Source organism: Oncorhynchus kisutch, linkage group LG7 (genome assembly GCF_002021735.2).
Source record: "Oncorhynchus kisutch isolate 150728-3 linkage group LG7, Okis_V2, whole genome shotgun sequence".
NCBI classification, from domain to species: domain Eukaryota; kingdom Metazoa; phylum Chordata; class Actinopteri; order Salmoniformes; family Salmonidae; genus Oncorhynchus; species Oncorhynchus kisutch.
The window spans coordinates 35,506,358-35,527,650 of NC_034180.2; the positions used below are offsets into that span (position 1 = coordinate 35,506,358).

Below are 21,293 nucleotides of genomic sequence, written 5' to 3' on the forward strand. Positions count from 1 at the left end.
GGTTTGAGACACTGGTTTGAGCAGGGTTTGCGTGAGAAAACACACAGTGTCATGTGATAAGAGGTCCAAGATCGGATTGGTTAGTTAGCGTGCTAGTGTATTTTCCGCGAAGGTAGCTGGCTATAAGAACGGTATTTATTTATTTTGATCCCTGTGTTGAAGCAAGCAAATTTGGTCGCGTGTTCTTCGTAGAAATGACTAAAAGAGCGTATCCTTTCGCTGAGTCATTCTCATCACAGTATAAAATTCACGTTGGACAAAAGGAGTTGAATCATCACGGCGTATTTGGGAACACGTACAGGCAAGAGGTCTTCGGTAATGTTTGCTGGCTAGCTAACCAATTATTCAGCTATTCGCTAACTTAGCAATGCTAGCTAGCTGGCCCTACGCTGTTTGATGTTGTTTAGCTAGCTTGTACCAGATAAAACAGTATTAGCTAGATTACATACTGTTAACTAGCTATCTACGCCAAAAATTCATGTTAAGTGATTAGCTACTTGATAGTAACGTTAGCTATATAGCTAATCCACCCATGACAGGCATTTAATGCAGTGTATGCCTTTGGTGGCTATTTCTAGGTAGCCACTACCTAGTTACAAGTCTTAAAAAATCGCTGGGTGGATCTTTAATCTAGCCAACGTTAGGTGAATGTCTCATGCGCGACAGTACTGTAGTTAGCTAGCTAATACGAGGGACGTTTGAATTTGGCCATGCTTTCTGGCAGCTAGTTAACTATGGTGTTTTATTTTGTCACTTAGTCAGACTTACATGACTAAAAGTATGTGGACACCCGCTCGTCAAATCTCATTCAAAGTCATGCCCATTAATATGGAGTTGGTCCCCCCCTCCCCATGCTGCTATAACATGGGGTTGAGGTCGGGGTCCTGTGCACCTCAGTGAAGTTCTTCACCGATCTCAACAAACCATTTTTGTGTAGACCTCGCATTGTGCACGGGTGGTTGGGGGGAGAGAAACGGACCATTATTTTTCCAAACCTTTACAGTTGGCACTATGCATTCCGGCAGACCCTTCTCCTGACATCCATCAAACAAAAAGTGTGGGAGCTGCTTTGTTAGACATCAGTGTGGCTTTTGACATTATCGATCATAGTCTGCTGCTGGAAACTTGTGTTATGGCTTTATACTAGAGGTTGACCGATTTATGATTTTTCAACGTCGATACCAATGATTGGAGGTCCAAAAAAAGCTGATACCGATTAATTGGCTTCTTTAGAGATGTGTGTGTATATATATATATATATATATATATATAATTAATCGGTCTCAGCTTTTATATGTATGACAATTACAACAATACTGAATTAACACTTATTTTTACTTAATATAATCCATAAATAATGGAACATGTTTAAATAATGCAGAAATGGTGTTGGAGAAGAAAGTAAAAGTGCAACATGTACCATGTAAAAAAAAAAAATTCTAACTTAAGTTCCTTGCTCAGAACATGTGAAAGCTGGTGGTTCTTTTTAACATGAGTCTTCAATATTCCCAGCTAAAAAGTTGTAGGTTGTAGTTATTATAGGACTATTTCTCTCTATACCATTTGTATTTCATAGACCTTTGACAATTGAATGTTCTTATAGGCACTATAGTATTGCCAGGCTAATCTCGGGAGTTGATGGGCTTGAAGGCACTGCTTCAAGCATTGCGAAGAGCTGCTGGCAAACGCAGGAAAGTGCAGTTTGAATGAATGCTTATGAGCCTGCTGCTGCCTACCACCGTTAAGACTGCTCTATCAAATCAGACTTAATTATAATATAATAAACACACAGAAATACGAGCCTTAGTTTCCAGATTTGACCATATTAATGACCTATCATTTCGAGAGAAAAAAAAAGTATTCTTTCAGCGAAATACGGAATCATTCCGTATTTTATCGAACGGGTGGTAACATTAAGTCTAAATATTGCTGTTACATTGCACAACCTTCAAAGTTATGTCATAATTATGTAAAATTCTGTCAAATTAACTACGGTCTTTGTTAGGAAGAAATGGTCTTCACACAGTTCAATGAGCCAGGCGGCCCAAACTGCTGCATATACCCGGCACAACTTCCCTAGTTAATATTGCCAGCTGACATGAATTTCTTAAATATACAGGTTTAAAAATATATACTTGTGTATAGATTTTAAGAAAGGCATTGATGTTCATGGTTAGGTACATTGGTGCAACGATTGTGCGTTCTTTGCGAATGTGCTTTTGTGAAATCATCACCCGTTTGGCGAAGTTGAAGTAGGCTGTAATTCAATGATAAATTAGCAGGCTGGTTGATTATATGCAACGCAGGACAAGCTAGTTAAACTAGTAATATCAACCATGTGTAGTTAACTAGTGATTATGTTAAGATTTTTATTTATTTTTATAAGCTAAGTTTAATGCTAGCTAGCAATTTACGTTGGTTCCTTGCGGCACTCGCGTAACAGGTGGTCTGCCTGCCACGCAGTCTCCTCGTGTCCAAAAATGCAGATTACCAATTGTTATGACAACTTGAAATCGGCCATGCCGATTAATCAGTCGACCTCTACTTTACATCCCTTGCTATATTGTAGGTAAAGAGTTACCTGTCTAACAGAACAGAAGGTTTTCTTTAACTTCTTATGGCTTAGATCCTGCTAACGGGATCGATATGACAACAGCCAGTGAAAGTGCAGGGCGCCAAATTCAAAACAGAAATCTCATAATTAAAATTCCTCAAACATACAAGTATTTTACACCATTTTAAAGATACACTTCTTGTTAATCCCATCAGTGTCCGATTTCAAAAAGGCTTTATGACAAAAGCACACCAAACGATTGTTAGGTCTGCACCTAGTTACAGAAACACAGCCATTTTTCCAGCCAAATAGAGGAGTCACAAAAAGCAGAAATAGAGAGAATTAATCACTAACCTTTGATCTTCATCAGATGACTCTCATAGGACTTCATGTTACACAATACATGTATGTTTGGTTCGGTAAAGTTCATATTTATATCCAAAAATCTGTTTACATTGGCATTCAGTAATGTTTTGCTTCCAAAACATCTGGTGATTTTGCAGAGAGCCACATCAATTTACAGAAATACTCATCATAAATGTTGATGAAAATACAAGTGTTATACATGGAACTTTATATACACTTCTCCTTAATGCAACCGCTGTGTCAGATTTCCGAAAAAGCACACCATGCAATAATCTGAGTACAGAGCTCAGAGACCAGAACAAGCCATACAGATATCCGCCACGTTGTGCAGTCAACAGAAGTCAGAAATAGCATTATAAATATTCACTTACCTTTGATCTTCATCAGAATGCACTCCCAGGAATCCCAGTTCCACAAATGTTTGATTTGTTCGATAAAGTCCATTTATGTCAAAATACCTCCTTTTTTGTTCGAGCGTTTAGTACACAATCTTAACTTACGAGCGTGGGCAAGTCCAGGTGCAAGTTCAGACAAAGTCATACAGTTTGTAGAAACACGTCAAACGGAAGTATAGAATCAATCTTTAGGATGTTTTTATCATAAATGAATCATAACTGCCAGATGGTGAAGTGTGATTCATCACTCCAGAGAACGCGTTTCCGCTGCTCCAGAGTCCGATGGCGGCAAGCTTTACACCACTCCAGCCGACGCTTGGCATTGTGATCTTAGGCTTGTGCGGCTGCTCGGTAATGGGAAGCAATTTCATGAAGCTCTCGACCAACAGTTATTGTGTTAAAGTTGCTTCCAGAAGCCGCTTGGAATTCGGTAGTGAGTGAAACTGTGGACCGACTACTTTTACGCACTTCAGCTCTCACGACTGAGCTGTTGCTCTTTAGGTGTCTCCACTTCACAATAACGGCACTTACAGTTGACCGGGCAAGCTCTAGCAGGGCAGAAATTTGACGAACTGAGTTGTTGAAAAGGTGGCTTCATATGATGGTGCCACGTTGAGTCAGAGCTCTTCAGTAAGTCCATTCTACTGTCAACGTTTGTCTACACCTATCAAATCAAACTTTATTTGCCAAATGCACAGAATACAACAACAAATGTCGACTGCCATGAAATGCTTACTTACAAGCCCTTTAACCAACAGTGGCATTCAAGAAGAAGGAAATATTTGCCAAGTAGGCTAAAATAAAAAAGTAGTAATAACACAAGAATAACAATAACTAGGATATATACAGGGGGCACCGGTATCGAGTACCGAGTCAGTGTGCAGGGGTACAGGCTAGTTGAGGTCATCTGTACATGTAGGTGGGATGAAGTGACTATGCATAGGTAACAAATAAACAGCGCGTAGCAGCAGTGTAATGTAAATTATGAATTGTTCAGCAGTCTAATGGCTTGGGGGTAGAAGCTTTTGAGGAGCCTTTTTTGGTCTTGGACTTGGCACTCTGGTACCACTTGCCATGCAGTAGCAGAGAACAGTATTAGAGACTCCAGTCACCCAAGTCTTGACAATTTTATGGTCTTTCCTCTGACACCGCCTAGTATATAGGTCCTGGATGGCAGGAAGCTTGGCCCCAGTGATGTACTGGGCCATTCGCACTACCCTCTACCCTCCTTCTCCTGAGGGGGAAAAGGTTTTGTCGTGCCCTCTTCACATCTGTCTTGGTATGTTTGGACCATGATAGTTTGTTGGTGATGTGGACACCAAGGAACTTGAAGCTCTCAACCTGCTCCAATGCAGCCCCGTCAATGTTAATGGGGGCCTGTTCGGCCTGCCTTTTCCTGTAGTCCATGATCCGCTCCTTTGTCTTGCTCACATTGAGGGAAAGGTTGTTGTCCTGGCACCACACTGCCAGTTCTCCGACCTCCTCCCTATAGGCTGTCTCATCGTTGATCAGGCCTACCACTGTGTTGTCAGCAAACTTAATGATGGTGTTGGAGTCGTGTTTGGCCACGCAGTTGTGGGTGAACAGGGAATACAGGAGGGGACTAAGTACACGCGCCAGTGTTGAGGATCAGTGTGGCAGACGTTGTTGCCTAGTCTTTCCACCTGGGGGTGGCCCGTCAGTAAGTCCAGGATGCAGTTGTAGAGGGAGGTGTTAGCTTAGTGGTGAGCTTTGTACTGGGTTTGAACGCTGAGCTGTAGTCAATGAAGCGCATTCTCAGATAGGTGTTCCTTTTTTCAGGTGGGAAAGGCCAGTGTAGAGTGCGCTTGAGATTGCGTCATCTGTGGATCTGTTGGGGTGGTATGCAAATTGGAGTGGGTTTAGGGAGTCCGGGAGGATGCTGTTGTGAGCCATGACCAGCCTTTCAAAGCACTTCATGGCTACTGACGGGAGTTCCACAGAGCAGTAATCATTTAGGCAGGTTACCTTCGTTTCCTTGGGCACAGGGACTCGGGTGGTCCGCTTGAAACATGTAGGTATTTCAGACTTTGTCAGGGAGATTGTAAATGTCAGTGAAGACACTTGACAGTTGGTCCGCTTGCTTTGAGTACACGTCCTGGTAATCCGTCTGGCCCAGCGGCTTTGTGAATGTTGACCTGTTTTAAGGTTTTGTTCACATTAGCTACCGAGAGCGTTATCAGTCAACCAGAACAGCTGGTGCACTCGTGCATGCTTCAGTGTTGCTTGCCTCAAAGCTAGCATAAAATGCATTTAGCTTGTCGAGTAGGTTCACTTGACTGGGCAGCTCGCATCTGTGTTTTCCTTTTGTAGCCCGTAATAGTTTTCAAGCCCTGCCACATCAGATGAATGTCAGAGCCGGTGTAGTAGGATTCAGTCTTAATCCCGTGTTGACGCTTTGCTTGTTTGATGGTTAGTCTGAGAGCATAGCTTGATTTCTTATTAGTGTCCCGCTCCTTGAAAGCGGCAGCTGTAGCGTTTAGCTCGATGCGGATGTTGCCTGTAATCCATGGCTTCTGGTTGGGATATGTACGTACAGTCACTGTGGGGACAACATCATCGATGCACTTATTGGTGAAGCCGATGCCATTGGATGAATCCCGGAACGTATTCCAGTCTGTGCTAGCAAAACATTCCTGTAGAGTAGCATCCGTGTTATCTGACCACTTCCATATTGAGCAAGTCACTGGTACTTTAGTTTTTGCTTGTAAGCAGGAACCAGGAGGATAGAATTATGGTCAGATTTGCCAAATGGAGGGAGAGCTTTGTATGTGTCTCTGGCGTAAAGGTGGTCTAGGATTTATTTTTCCCCTGGTTGCACGTGACATGCTGGTAAAAATTGTATAACTTATTTAAGTTTGCCTGCATTAAAGTCCCAGGCCACTAGGAGTGCCGCTTCTGGGTGAACATTTTGTTCTTTGCTTATGGCCTTATAGAGTTGGTTGAGAGTGATCTTCGCTTTGTGGTGGTAAATAGACGGCTACGAATAATACAGATAGTGTGGTCGACAGCTTATCATAAGGTACTCTGCCTCAGGCGAGAAATACCTTGATACTTCTTTAATATTAGACATTGCGCACCCGCTGTTATTGACAAAGACACAGAACCCCACCCCTTGTCTTACCAGAGGTAGCATATCTGTTCTGCTGGTGCTTGGAAAATCCCGCCAGCTGTATATTGTCAGTTTCTTTGTTTAGCTACGTCTTGGTGAAACATAAGATAGAACTGCTAAAGGGGTCGTAGTTAGCCTGCAGAGTTCTGTCCTACTATCCAGGTCTATGCCCAAACAGTTCGAGCTACTACTTTTAAAAGTCCATCTCTCCAGAAATAAATACCTCTGCTGTTTTCAACCAGGATCTCAGTTATCATTGCCTGCATCCGTTATAGGTCCACGGTCAAACGACCACCCCTCATCACTGTCAAACGCTCCCTAAAACACTTTCTAATCAACCTGGCCCGGACATCCTGGAAGGATATTGACCTCATCCCGTCAGAGGATGCCTGGTTGTTCTTCAAAAGTGCCTTCCACACCATCTTAAATAAGCATGCCCCTTCCAAAAAATTTCGACCAAAGAACAGATATAGCCCTTGGTTCACCCCATACTTGACTGCCCTTGACCAACACAGAAGCATCCTGTGGTGCACTGCACTAGCTTCGAATAGTCCCTGCTATATGCAACTTTTCAGTGAAGTTAGGAACCCATATATACAGGCAGTTAGGAAAGCAAAGGCTAGCTTTTTCAAACAGAAATTTGCATCCTGCAGCACAAACTCCAAAAAGTTCTAGGACACTATAGTCCATGGTGAATAAGAGCACCTCCGCTGTCCACTACACTGAGGCTAGGAAACGCTGTCACCACCAATAAAGCCACTATAATCCAATTTCAATAAGCATTTTTCTACGGCTGGCCATGCTTTCCACCTGGCTACCCCCCCCCCCCCCCCCCCCCCCCCCCGCCCGCCTCTCCTTCACCCAAATCCAGACAGCTGATGTGCTGAAAGCGCTGCAAATTCTGGATCCCTACAAATCAGCTGGGCTAGACAACCTGGAGCCTCTCTTTTTCTAAAATGATCCACTGAAATTGTTCCAACCCCTATTACTTGCTTGTTCAACCTCTTTCGTATCGTCTGAGATGCCCAAAGATTGGTTGCTGCCGCAGTCATGCCCCTCTTCAAAGGGGGAGACACTCTAGACCCAAACTGTTAGACCAATATCCATCCTGCCCTGCCTTTTGCTAAAATCTTCAAAAGGCAAGTTATTAAACCGATCACCAACCATTTTGAATCCCACTGTACCTTCTCCACTATGCAATCTGGTTTCCGAGCTGGTCATGAGTGTACCTCACCCACGCTCAAAGTCCTAAACGATATCATAACCCCCATCAATAAAATACATTACTGTGCAGCTGTCTTCGTCAACCTGGCCAAGGCTTTCGACTCTCAATCACCGCATTCTTATCGGCCGCCTCAATAGCCTTGGCTTCTCAACTGACTGCATCGTCAGGTTCACCAACTACTTCTCAGAGTTCAGTGTGTCATGTCTGGACCTCTGGCAGTCTCTAAGGGGTTGCCACAGGGTTCAATTCTCAAGCCAACTCTTTTCTCTGTATATATCAATGATGTCGCTCTTGCTGCTGGTGATTATCTGATCCACCTGTATGCAGACGACACCATTCTGGCCCTTCTTTGGACACCGTTAACAAACCTCCAAACAAGCTTCAATGCCATACAACCCTCCTTCCGTGGCCTCCAGCTACTTTTAAATGCCAGTAAAACTAAATGCATTCTCTTCAACCAATTGCTGCCCGCACCCTCCCGCCTGACTAGCATCACTACTCTGGACGGTTCTGACTTAGAATATATGGACAACTACAAATACCTAGGTGTCTGGTTAGACTGTAAACTCTCCTTCCAGACTCGCATTAAGCATCTCCAATCCAAAATTAAATCTATTTCGCAACAAAGCCTCCTTCACTCATGCTGCAATGCATACCCTCGTAAAACTGAATATCCTTCGGTGTTCATGTACAAAATAGTCTCCAATACTCTACTCAGACTACATCCAATTTGCTATCACAGTGCCATCCGTTTTGTCACCAAAGCCCCATATACTACCCACCACTGCGATCTGTTTGCTCTTGTTGGCTGGCCCTTGCTACATATTCGTCGCCAAACCCACTGGCTCCAGGTCATCTACAAGTCTTTGCTAGGTAAAGCTCCGCCTTATCTCAGCTCACTGGTCACCGTAGCAGCACCCACCCGTAGCACGTGCTGCAGCAGGAATATTTCACTGGTCATCCCCAAAGCCAACACCTCCTTTGGCCGCCTTTCCTTACAGTTCTCTGCTGCCAATGACTGGAACGAATTCAAAAATCGCTGAAGCTGGAGACATATCTCCCTCTCTAACTTTAAGCATCAGCTGTCGGAGCACCTTACGATCACTACCTGTACACCGCCCATCTGTAAATAGCACACCCAACTACCTCATCCCCATATTGTAACTTATCCTCTTGCTCTTTTGCACCCCAGTATCTCTACTTGCACATCTCACTCCAGTGTTAATGCTAAATTGTAATTATTTAGCCTCTATGGCCTATTTGTTGCCTTACCTCCCTAATCTTACTGCATTTGCACACACTGTACATAGATTGTTCTATTGCGTTATTGACTGTACATTTATCCCATGTAACTGTTTTGTCGCACTGCTTTATTTAATCTTGGCCAGGTCGCAGTTGTAAATGAGAACTTGTTCCCAACTGGCCTACCTGGTTAAATAAAGGTGAAATAAAAATAATAAACTGCTAGTATGTGTTAATGTCTCGGCACCTCTCTTCCAGAAAAGACAAAGGACCTGCTCTTCAGTGGGACCAAAGCTGTCATGGGGAAAATCTGGAATATAGATGCAGAGAAGTGCTCAGCAATACAGCCATCGGGGTCAGGTATGAAACCTGATGTGAGCCAGACACTCCTGAGGGGACAGACACTGATTGGGCAGGATGGCAGACTACAGAGAACTACACCTGTTCAAGGTAATGAGCTTCTCATGTAAACTGCAACCTTTCACCCACATCTGAGAGTGGGCTGAAGAAAACCACTACTATCAGACTTGGAATCGCCATTCCAACTTCATTTCAGGAAATTATTACTGTTTAGTACAGGGGTGTCAAACTGCTGGTTGTGTAAAAAAAAAAAAGACTTAAACAACTAGGGCCGGGACAATACCAGTATCGCACTATTTTTTAGAGGTAAAAAATAAACACCGCAGACGACCGGGTCCTTTAGAAACCTTCTGTATGTAAATATTGTGTGCCATCGGTTGTAAAATAAGTTAATGCAACTCTGGATGACATGTTTGTTTCAACATTAGGGCTGTTTTTCCTAAAGAAGTTAAATCCACTTCGTGTTTTGTTTCCTTGCCGCGATACTGGTAATGTCCCGGCCCTATATACAACCAGTTGATGTGATTTTCGGACTCATCTGTGACCTTACAGGGGAGTGTGAACACACAGATACTTGGCTCTCTGTGTAATGAGTTTGACACCTGTGCGTTAGTACATGAGACAGACACTTGCCCACAATTGGGATATTTTGACACATTTCCAGAATGGTCTGTGTGTATGGATGTCTCAGGTTCAGTGTTGGCTCCAGTGGGGTGCTGTGTGTGTCAGAAGGCCCAGGGCACCAGGAGGCCGTGCTCCCAGTGTGACCGCCCAGCCTGCCCCTCCTGCATCCAGCAGTGCGCCAGCTGCTCCAGATCCTGCTGCTCTGTCTGCACTGTCATCGAGTAAGTGACTCCTCACCCTTCTCCTTTCATCCACTGAATTTGCCCTTTTTTTAATCGAGTCAGAGGGAGCATCTCCTCCGAGTTGAGTAAAAACGGCAAACATTGCATCTACTGCGATTTCGCTATCGTAGTGTAATGACCTCAGGAAGTTAAATAAATTAAATAATTTCCATGGTATATGGAGTTCTCGACTTAGTTTATTCTCAACGCTCACACAGGGTACCGTGTGGGCAATGCCAAATCTAATAAAATCAACAGGAAGCTCACTTTTGTCAGGATGTACTAAAGGGGCAGAACAATAGACTGCATGGTCATATAACATATCCTTGCTCAATATCCCAAATGCCTGTTTCTTTGAATTCATGTTTACGCATTTTATATTGTTCTTGTATTTTTGGTCTCGCAGCCTTCACTCCTGTGCTGTGCTCCTTCCCATTTACACAAGAGTTCTGTATATAATGGCGAGGGGATCATGTCTCCGCCCTAACAATGAAAGTCGTTGTCCCAAAGGCACGTGACAAGCTTAGGTCCAAAATAAGCCCATAGAAACGCATTGGGATTATTTTCGCTAAATTTGGCTAGAGTGAAACCTCTCGCTTCGCCTCTTCCTTTGTTTACACACCAAGCCCCTCCCTCTGCAACTCACACTAACAAAATTGAGAGGTTACCTCTTCCCCTCTGACAAGCGGTTTCAATTCTGTATTTGCATGAGCGGTTTGGTCCAACAATCGGTCATGGACACTGAAACAGATTGAGACATTATTTTACTGTAATAGAAAATGTACCTTTCTAACGATACATGTTTGTCTCAACTACTCAAATTGTGCGCAGAGCACACATTACTAAAGCAGGAGTATCAATGAACATTGATTCTGGAAATGTAATGCTCAGTTTGTCACATTGCGGTACTGCTAGCAGCATTTTAGTCTGTATAGTTTGTTTATAAATGTGCAATAAGCATAACACTACTGTAAGGATTTGGCAACATGTTCTCATTCTGAGAAATAAGGTAGGCCTCTTGATTTTTACGTCTGAACAAAGTGGACAGTCTAGCATGCTGTTCAGTTGGAGACGTGTGTTCATAACAATTTAACTGTTCTGCCTCGTTAGCTTGAAAATAGATCCAAGTTGGTTAAACTTGAAATATAAAGGTTAGCTGGCTACTCACTAGCACGTTTACTTGAGATTGCGACGTGTTAATTTCCTATGCCTGTTACAATAAACTAGTCATTATTAGTGAATGTGCATCATGCATGGTTTTGGTTTTAAATTTGTAACTGGGCATTTTCCCAGACTTGCAAGCCACATCAGTGATTATTGCAAAAAAGCAGGTTAAACTAATTTGATCAAATAAATTGATTAGTGAGGCTAATTTAGCTTAATTTCACACACCTTGAATTCATTAGATTATTGCTGACTGAAATGCCTTGTATTTGAGCTTTAAATGTACAAGAGCTTATTTAGTAAGTCTATGGTGAATTGCCTAATTTTTAAAATGTTTAAATCAATAATTTTTCGGCTGTATCACCCAGCCCTAGACTGGACTCTGCTAAACCCTGCATAACTGGTACATGTGTGCTGACAACACAGGCACAACTTTCCATGAGGGTACCTATGATGGTATGCAGTATTTTATGATTTAAGCAAGCAGTGCAGAGCATCTAATGTCTCTTGCACTTTATTTAGCCTGTTACTCATTGTTTTCTCTTTATCCTCAGCTACAGTGGACAGTATGATCAAGTGCTGTGCTGTGGCTGCGCATCATAATCAAGGATCAAGGATTGTTTTTATACATTTTAGTTGTCATTTCTCATTAAATGTTAACTCTCAAATGTTATACATGTGTATTTTTGTATATGTAGTTTGTGGAATAAATTCTTTGCTTGCTTCTTTGCTTGTCATGCACAGTTTACATTGAGCTCTCATGAATGTTCAATATCAATCATGACTTCTTATGCTGCCTGTAACAGAAGTGTATGTAGATCAAGGTTCCACCAAGTAATCTAGTGGACCAGCAGGTGGCAGTGTACATCAAGGCCTGATTTCAGACAGCTGGGAAAAGATTCCTGTGACAGCTAAATACACTGGCAACACTTTCTTTTTTTTCTTTCTTGCCTTCAATCAGTGACTGATTTCAGGGTCACTTATTATGCTCTGGGTAATTGTTCACAGTTGTGGACATACCCGGATGTGCAGATTACCAGTCTAACAGGATTCAGTCATGTCACCCAGGCCCTAGCCTGCTCCCTTGGACACTTGTGTAAATCCTAATGGATTGTAATACTCTAAAACCCGAATAAGGCACTAAAGCCAGTGCAAAATACACCTGCTAAATCTTGACTGGAACCTCATGCGGTCATATTACTCCAGTATTAGCATCTACGCTGGCTTCCTGTTATGGCTAAGGCTGATTTCAAGGTTTTACTGGTAACTTAAAGTATTTCATGGACTTGCTAAGATTTGGTCCTGCCCTACATATACTTACTCTACAGTTATAGATGCAGGCCTCATTGTTCCTACAATTTCTAAGCAAACAACTGGAGACATGGCTTTTTCCTATAGAGCCTCTTTCTTATGGAATGTTCTGCCGATCCATATGAGAGACAGACTGTCTCAACCTTTAAATTAAAGCTCCGGGATGCTGGCCTTCCAGGCAAAGTTGCAAAGAAAAATCTATCTCGGACTGGCCACTAAAAATAAAATATTAAGATGGGCCAAAGAACAGACACTGGACAGAGGACCCCACAAATGTTGATGCTCCAGATACTCAACTGGTCTAAAGCATGCCAGTTTTATTGCTTCTTTAATCAGAACACAGTTTTCAGCTGTGCTAACGTAATTGCAAAAGAGTTTTCTAATGACAAATTAGCTTTTAAAATGGTCAATTGGATTAGCTAACACAACCTGCCATTGGAACACAGGAGTGAGGGTTGGTGATAATGGGCCTATGTAGATATTCCATTTAAAATATCTGCTGTTTCTAGCGGCATTAGTCACGACATTAACGATGTCTACACAGTATTTCTGATCAAGTTATTTTAATGGACAAAATAATGATTTTCTTTCAAAAACAAGGACATTTCTAAGTGACCTCAAACTTTTGAACGTGTGTGTGGAAGCCACTTGAAATGAGTGGATTCGGCTATTTCAGCCACACCCGTTGCGGACAGATATAAAATCAAGCACACAGCCATGCAATCTCCATAGGAAACATTGGCAGTAGACTGGCCTTACTGAAGAGCTTAGTAACTTTCAATGTGGCACTGTCATATGATGCAACAATTCAGTTCATCAAATTTCTGCCCTGCTAGAGCTGCCCCGGTCAACTAAGTGCTGTTGTGAAGTGGGAAGTCTAGGCGTGACAATGGCTCAGCAGTGAAGTGGTAGGCCACACAAGCTTACAGAATGGGACCGCCAAGTGCTGAAGCGCGTAAAAATCGTCTGTCCTTGGTTGCAACACACTGCTGAGTTTCAAAAACGTCCGGGAGCTTTATGAAATGGGTTTCCATGAACGAGCAGCCACATACAAGCCAAAAATCACCATGAAAAGTGTCTGCTGGAGTGGTGTAAAGCTCGCTGCCATTGGGCTCTGGAGCAGTGGAAATGTGTTCTCTGGAGTGATTGTCGGCTAATGGGGATCCTAATAAATCAAATTAATCATGCTTCACCATCTGGCAGATCGAAGGATGAATATGGGGTTGGCGGATGCCAGGAGAACACCACCTGCCCAAATGCATAGTGCCAACTGTAAAGTTTTGTTTGGGTTAGGCCCCTAAGTTCCAGTGAAGAGATCTTGAAGCTACAGCATACAATAACATTATAGATGATAAGGTGCTTCCAACATTGGCAGCCGTTTGGAGGCCCTTTCCTGTTTCAGCATGACAATGCCCTCGTGAACAAAGCGAGGTCAATACAGAAATGGTTTGTCGAGATCGGTGTGGAAGAACTTGACTGGCCTGCACAGAAGAGTATTGACCTCAACCCCATCGAACACCTTTGGGATGAATTGGAACCCGACTGCGAGCCAGGCCTAATCGCCCAACCTCACTAATGCTCTTGTGGCTGAATTGGAAGCAAGTCCTCGCAGCAATATTCCAGCATCTAGTGGAATGCCTTCCCAGAAGAGTGGAGACTGATATGTAAGCAAAGGGAAGACCAACTCCATATTAATGCCCATGATTCTGTTATGAGATGTTTGACTAGCAGGTGTCCACATACTTTTGGTAATGTAGTGTATCTACCTGAAATGACATTATCTAAGTGATTGATATATTGTATTCAGCAGTCATAAAACTATGCCTTATTTACTTTGAAGAACTACAAAATAGTGAATATCAGACCGCATAGGCAGCAGCTCTATAGAGATGAGATGACTTGGAATGAAATAGTCATCAAATAAAACAAATGTAATATACACAACTAAAACATTGGAATAAAGTAATGTGAATAAATGATTTGTTAATAAGTGAAGCAGAAATGGGTAGTCACTACCATCATTGGACATTTATTGTTTTATTCTGTGTTACAGCATTCAACCCACAAAATGCATTTAATGTTTAAAAAATTATTTTTTACAAACTGGCTGGTTCAAGACCTGAATGCTGATAATCTGACAGCAGTGGTATATCAGACCGTATACCACAGGTATGACAAAAAATTCATTTTTACTGCTCTAATTACGTTGGTAACCAGTTTATAATAGCAATAAGGTACCTCGGGGGTTTGTAAACTCAGCAAAAAAAGGAACGTCCCTTTTTCAGGACTCTTTGTCTGTCAAAGATAATTAGTAAAAATCCAAATAACTTCACAGATCTTCATTGTAAAGGGATTAAACACTTTTTCCCCATGCTTGTTCAATAAACCATAAACAATTAATGAACATGCACCTGTGGAACGGTTATTACGACACTAACAGCTTACAGACAGTAGGCAATTAAGGTCACAGTTATGAAAACGTAGGACACTAAAGAGGCCTTTCTAATGACTCTGGAAAACACAAAAATAAAGATGCCCAGGGTCTCTGCTCATCTGCGTGAACGTGCCTTAGGCATGCTGCATGAGGACTGCAGATGTGGCCAGGGCAATAAATTGCAATGTCCGTACTGTGAGACGCCTAAGACAGGGAGACAGGACGGACAGCTGATCGTCCTCGCAGTGGCACACCACTGCGAGGTGATCGGTACATCCAAACATCTGCACAGGATCGGTACATCCAAACATCACACCTACGGGACAGGTACAGGATGGCAACAACAACTGTCCGAGTTACACCAGGAACACACATTCCCTCCATCAGTGCTCAGACTGTTCGCAATAGGCTGAGAGAAGCTGGACTGAGGGCTTGTAGGCCTGTTGTAAGGCAGGTCCTCACCAGACATCACCGGCAACAACATCGCCTATGGGCACAAACCCACCGTCGCTGGACCAGACAGGACTGGCAAAAAGTGCTCTTCACTGACGAGTCGCGGTTTTGTCTCACCAGAGGTGATGGTCGGATTCGCGTTTATCGTCGAAGGAATGAGCGTTACACCGAGGCCTGTACTCTGGAGCTGGATCGATCTGGAGGTGGAGGGTCCATCATGGTCTAGGGCGGTGTGTCACAGCATCATCGGACTGAGCTTGTTGTCATTGCAAGCAATCTCAACACTGTGCGTTACAGGGAAGACATCCTCCTCCCTCACGTGGTACCCTTCCTGTAGGCTCATCCTGACATGACCCTCCAGCATGACAATTCCACCAGCCATACTGCTCGTTCTGTGCGTGATTTCCTGCAAGACACGAATGTCAGTGTTCTGCCATGGCCAGTGAAGAGCCCTGATCTCAATCTCATTGAGCATGTCTGGGACCTGCTGTATCGGAGGGCTAGGGCCATTCCCCACAGAAATGTCCAGGAACTTGCAGGTGCCTTGGTGGAAAAGTGCAGTAACATCTCACAGCAAGAACTGGCAAATCTGGTGCATCCATGAGGAGGAGATGCACTGCTGGACTTAATGCAGCTGGTGGCCACACCAGATACTGACTGTTCCTTTTTATTTTAACCCCCCCTTTGTTCAGGGACACATTAATCAATTTCTGTTAAGTCACATGTCGGTGAAACGTATTCAGTTTATGTCTGTTGTTGAAACTTGTCATGTTCATACAAACATTTACACATGTTAAGTTTGCTGAAAATAAATGCAGTTGACAGGGAGAGGACGTTTCTTTTTTTTGTTGCTGAGTTTGGTATATGGCCAATATACCATGGCTAAGGGCTGTATCCAGGCACACTCCACCTTGTGTCATACATAAGATCACCACTTAGCCGTGGTATTTTGGCCATATACCCCACCCCCTCGTGCCTTATTGATTAATTATACCATGGCATTGTTGAATACTCGTTTCTGATTGGCTTGAAGGGAATTCTAGAGCGTGCATTATTTCCTTATAACCCATGGTATATTTGCACAGTAGAATTCAATGGATATGGTTCATTCTTACATGTTCTATATTTGAGCTGCTTTTGAAAGCAATAGTCGAAATGAAAACATTATTGGCATTGTTGAATTTTATTTTCATAATAGCAAGCCAGGACTGATGGTTTGGTTAGCTAAACTAGCAAGTCTGTTTGTTTGGTTACCAAGGCAACTACTGTCGCTATCTAGTAAACTTGCTAACTACTTCAGTGGATATTGAACACATTTCTAGCGGCAAATGTGTTCAATTATAGCCATTGTATAAAAGGGATAATCAACACGTGGCTGTGCGTTCTCTGAAAAATAATGCAACTCCGTGGAAGGTCAGTTCCACTCTGCTAGCGCGTCGTGGAACACATTCCACGTTGTTCATTATTTTCCATAGAACGCATAGATCCTCTTGATTATCCCTTACATAATCGAACTGAAAGCACTAATCCCTCAACACTAGTTAACGGTAAGGCACTGAAGTGATGAACCACTCTTGTTGTCTCTGCCTGGCCGGATCCACTCCACTGGGATTTTCTGCCTCTGAGTCACTGGCCTTGCTCACGCTATCCCATGCCGTCCCTAATATTCCATGCCCTCCCTCACTTCATGCCAGGCTTTTTTCGCTATACTCAATTTGAGTGGGTTGAGTCAATGGCTTTATCGTCCTGTCCAGGTATGCGCTCCTCATGCTTGTGCGGTGGGGGAGATATTTGTGGGCCCCAGAAATCCAAATCAAATTTTATTGGTCACATTTAGCAGATGTTATTAGAGGTGTAGCGAAATGCTTGTATTTTTAACAAAAACATTACTGGGCTAATAATGTAAGAAATAACACACCGGGCCTAATCTTTACTCTGTATTTATCAATGATGTCGCTCTTGCTGCTGGTGATTCTCTGATCCACCTCTACACAGACAACACTATTCTGTATACATCTGGCCCTTCTTTGGACACTGTGTTAACAAAACTCCAAACAAGATTCAATGCCATACAACACTCCTTCCGTGGCTTCCAACTGCTTTTAAATGCTAGTAAAACTAAATGCATGCCCTTCAACTGATTGCTGCTCGCACCCTCCCGCCTGACTAGCATCACCAAAGGCCATATACTGCCCACCACTGTGACCTGTATGCACTCGTTGGCTGGCCCTTGCTACATATTCGTTGCCAAAACCACTGGCTCCAGGTCATCTATAAGTCTTTGCTAGGTAAAGCCCCGCCTTATCACTGGTCACCATAGCTACACCCACCCGTAGCACGCACTCCAGCAGGTATATTTCACTGGTCATCCCCAAAGCCAACACCTCCTTTGGCCGCCTTTCCTTTCAGTTCTCTGCTGTCAATGACTGGAATTAATTGCAAAAATCACTGAAGCTGGAGACTTATACCTCCCTCTCTAACTGTAAGCATCAGCTGTCATAGAAGCTTACCGATCACTGTATCTGTACACATCCCATCTGTAAATAGCACACCAAACTACCTCATCCCCATATTATTATTATTTATTTTTTTGTTGCTCTTTTGCACCCCAGTATCTCTACTTACACATCATCATCTGCACATCTATCACTCCAGTGTTAATGCTAAATTGTAATTATTTTGCCTCTATGGCCTATTTATTGCCTTACCTCCCTAATCTTACCACATTTGCACACACTGTACATAGACTTTTCTATTTTGTTATTGACTGTACGTTTGTTTATCCCATGTGTAACTCTGTGTTGCTTTTGTCACACTGCTTTGCTTTATCTTGGCCAGGTCGCAGTTGTAAATGAGAACTTGTTCTCAACTGCCTTACCTGGTTAAATAAAAGTGAAATAAAATAAAAAGTGCTCCCTATAATTATCCTGTCTGTCTCTCTCAGTCTCCCCTCCCGGAGGACCTGAGCCTTAAGACCATGCTTCAGGCCTACCTGACCCTACCTGGCCTGACAGCTCCTGGCTCTCCCTGTCCCCAGTCCACCTGATTGTGCTGCTGATCCAGTTTCTGTTGTTCTGCCTGCGGCTATGGAACCCTGACCTGTTCACCCGACGTGCAACCTTGTCCCGGACTTGCTGTTTTGACTTTCTATTTCTCTCTCGCTCGCTCTCTCTACCAGACAAGCTGCCTCGACCTCTGAATGCTCGGCTATGAAAAGCCAACTGACATTTACTCCTGAGGTGTTGACCTGTTGCACCCTATGTAACCACTGTGATTATTTGACCCTGCTGGTCATCTATGAACGTTTGTTCTTCAAGATATTCAACCTAGCCTTAATGGCCACGTACTCTTATAATCTACACCCTGCACAGCCAGAAGAGGCTGGTCCTGTAGGTTTCTTCCTAGGTTCCTGCCTTTCTAGGGAGTTTTTCCTAGCCACTGTGCTTCTACATCTGGAATGCTTGCTCTTTGGGGTTGTAGGCTGGGTATCAGTATAAGCACTTTGTGACAACTGCTGATGTAAAAAGGGCTTTAAAAATCTATGTGATTGAATTTGATAGGCCAGATGGAATTATCACCATATTGCTTATCAGAGACGACAGTGGTGCCACTTCTGTATAGATTTTTACCTATCTAATCCTTTGTTCACCTCAAGTGCTTTGGGGGTTCATCAGTCGAAGCACATTTGTTGGAAAATAAATCTTAAAAAACTGGCAACACATCACTGGAAGTAGGCTACTGGGGCTGTCTCAAGTTAGGCGTGGGTCAAATATTAGCCATCCTAGTAAACACATTGCAGGTGTGTACATGCCTGGCTGTCATCTGAAACATTTACTTGAATTATTCTCTGTTCATTTATTATAAGGTGGATGCCAGAGCTGGGGTTATTCTCCCTTTGCTCACTCTGTAATGGCATTGTGTTAATGCACTCTTAAAATGGGAACGTGCAGCTGTCAGGGTTCAACACATCCCTACATCTGTCACTCTAATGTAACTCTGAAGTTCACAGTTTTCCTCCTAAGATTGTTCCTCTCCCCCTAGCATATGTATGGGGCCCTATGAGGAGAAGAGGCCGACTGGTCAGGCTTGGACACCAACTGCAGTGGGAGCGTGTGGCTTTGTCTTTCACCCATTCTTTTGGGGACCAGCTGTGCCCGGAGTGCGAGCGCCGAGCACAGCGATGCTACTGCTATAAATATGCGTCAGTGAGTGAGTGACAGCTGTGCAGTGGACCAAGGACACACTGTCTTGGCACTCCACGGACGAGTCACTCCAAACAAGGCAACCCCAGCATGACCTGAACACCAGTGATATATATCCAACTGTCTAGCTAATTGTCATTCATGTATTCAATTTCATAATGTAAGTTATGTATTGCAGAAGCATTTGAATGAAGCCAAACCAATTCTGTGACAAAATAAAAGGAAATGTAACTGATAAATTTTACGACAATGTCTATTTTTATTGTTACTGTTTCTGAGAGCAGTGTGATGCTGAGTCGATGTAAGTGAAAATCATGTCTATACCGCAGACTATATAGAGAAACGAGGCTGGGTTTTTGTACCAAGCTGTTTGTTTCTTTGTGTGTGTGTGCCCTTTTCAAGTGTTACCACCTGTCTTTTGTTAAGAAATAAATAAATAAACATGGACCACACCAGCTGTCCCTGGCAGTCCGTTCAGAGGTCAAGGGCTCCCACCGCTGGCCTTGTGAGGTGGTGGACACTTACAACTTTCATCTCAACAACTTCCTCCAAGTCTGCCTCTAAACTGGGGAATAAATAAATACAGAGAGTATTGTAGAGGTCCAAAACCATCTAAATGTACCAGGCTTAAAAGCCTTGGAAAGGAATGTTTTCAATATTCCATGATTTAACTCAGAGCCCACATCACAGCCCTGACATCTAGCAGTTAATCCTTATCACATGGACCATACTTTCCATACTCAGGTTTGGTTCATGTAGAAATCCATGTGATGGCCAAGTGCAGATATAACATGCTGATAGTGATGTGAATACCCTGAGAACTGAAGAAATGTTTACAGTGTGAGGTCCCTTATTTACTGGGAGGTAGTGGAGGGCGTTTGGTGTTTTTGAATGATCTTGGGAGGACATTGTTTTCTTTGTGCTGTGGTTGGCTGGCTAGCGCGGGCGGCAGTGTTGTCTGTTTGTGCATAAAGTTAGTGCTCGGAAGTGGGAGCAGACAGAGTGCCTGAGCTACTACCCAGTGGCTGGATGAGGCCAAGGATGGGGCTGTAATTCAGGGTTGGGGGTGGGTGGATGCTGCTGCCTTGTCTATGCGCCACAGAATTGATGTGCTGGGGAGAGTAGTGGGAACTCCCAACCCATCCCCGAATGCATAGCAGAGTAGCTTTGCAGTGGGGGAATAATTAACACCCCTCCGCAAAGAAAATTACCAGTGAATTGACATGGAAATACCCAATTAGACATGCATTTTTGTGTTTGTTTGCTCACTTATGCAGTTTACTTTCATTAAAGAAAATTAAAAGGTGATTAATATGACACATTTGAAAGTTCTGGAAGAATGACATGCCCCCGCTAAAGATCCCCTGCAGGTTATGGGTTGAGTGGGATAGAGAAGACCCACAGTATTACCACATTGTGTTGTCTGTATACAGTCCTCTCACTACCAACACACACTTATCGGGTGTTGTTTGTGCAAAGGCAACAATGAAGACTCTCCTTGACAATATCTAAAGGTCGACAGTGGAAAATCCTCTTTCACCAGTTTGAATGCATATTTCAATTTCCCATGTCAATTATTATATGGATTTATTGCCACAAATCATGTCTTAGT

The 21,293-nt window shown here is 43.2% G+C and overlaps 1 protein-coding gene across 3 annotated transcripts; it reads left to right on the forward strand.

Moving 5' to 3' along the window:
* The first annotated feature begins 63 nt into the window (after positions 1-63).
* LOC109894540 (apoptosis regulatory protein Siva) lies at positions 64-19,970 on the forward strand. 3 transcript variants are annotated; one of them, XM_020488105.2, is made up of 4 exons: positions 64-315; positions 9,171-9,362; positions 9,964-10,117; positions 11,836-12,007. In XM_020488105.2, the coding sequence occupies exons 1-4, from the start codon at positions 195-197 to the stop codon at positions 11,882-11,884; spliced, it is 516 nt and encodes a 171-aa protein (XP_020343694.1). In that variant the 5' UTR covers positions 64-194; the 3' UTR covers positions 11,885-12,007. The 3 variants fall into 3 exon arrangements, with proteins under 3 accessions (XP_020343694.1, XP_031684873.1, XP_031684874.1); XM_031829013.1 differs by having other exon boundaries at positions 88-315; positions 11,842-12,007; XM_031829014.1 differs by lacking the exon at positions 11,836-12,007 and adding an exon at positions 18,424-19,970 and having other exon boundaries at positions 103-315.
* The last annotated feature ends 1,323 nt before the right edge of the window (positions 19,971-21,293 follow it).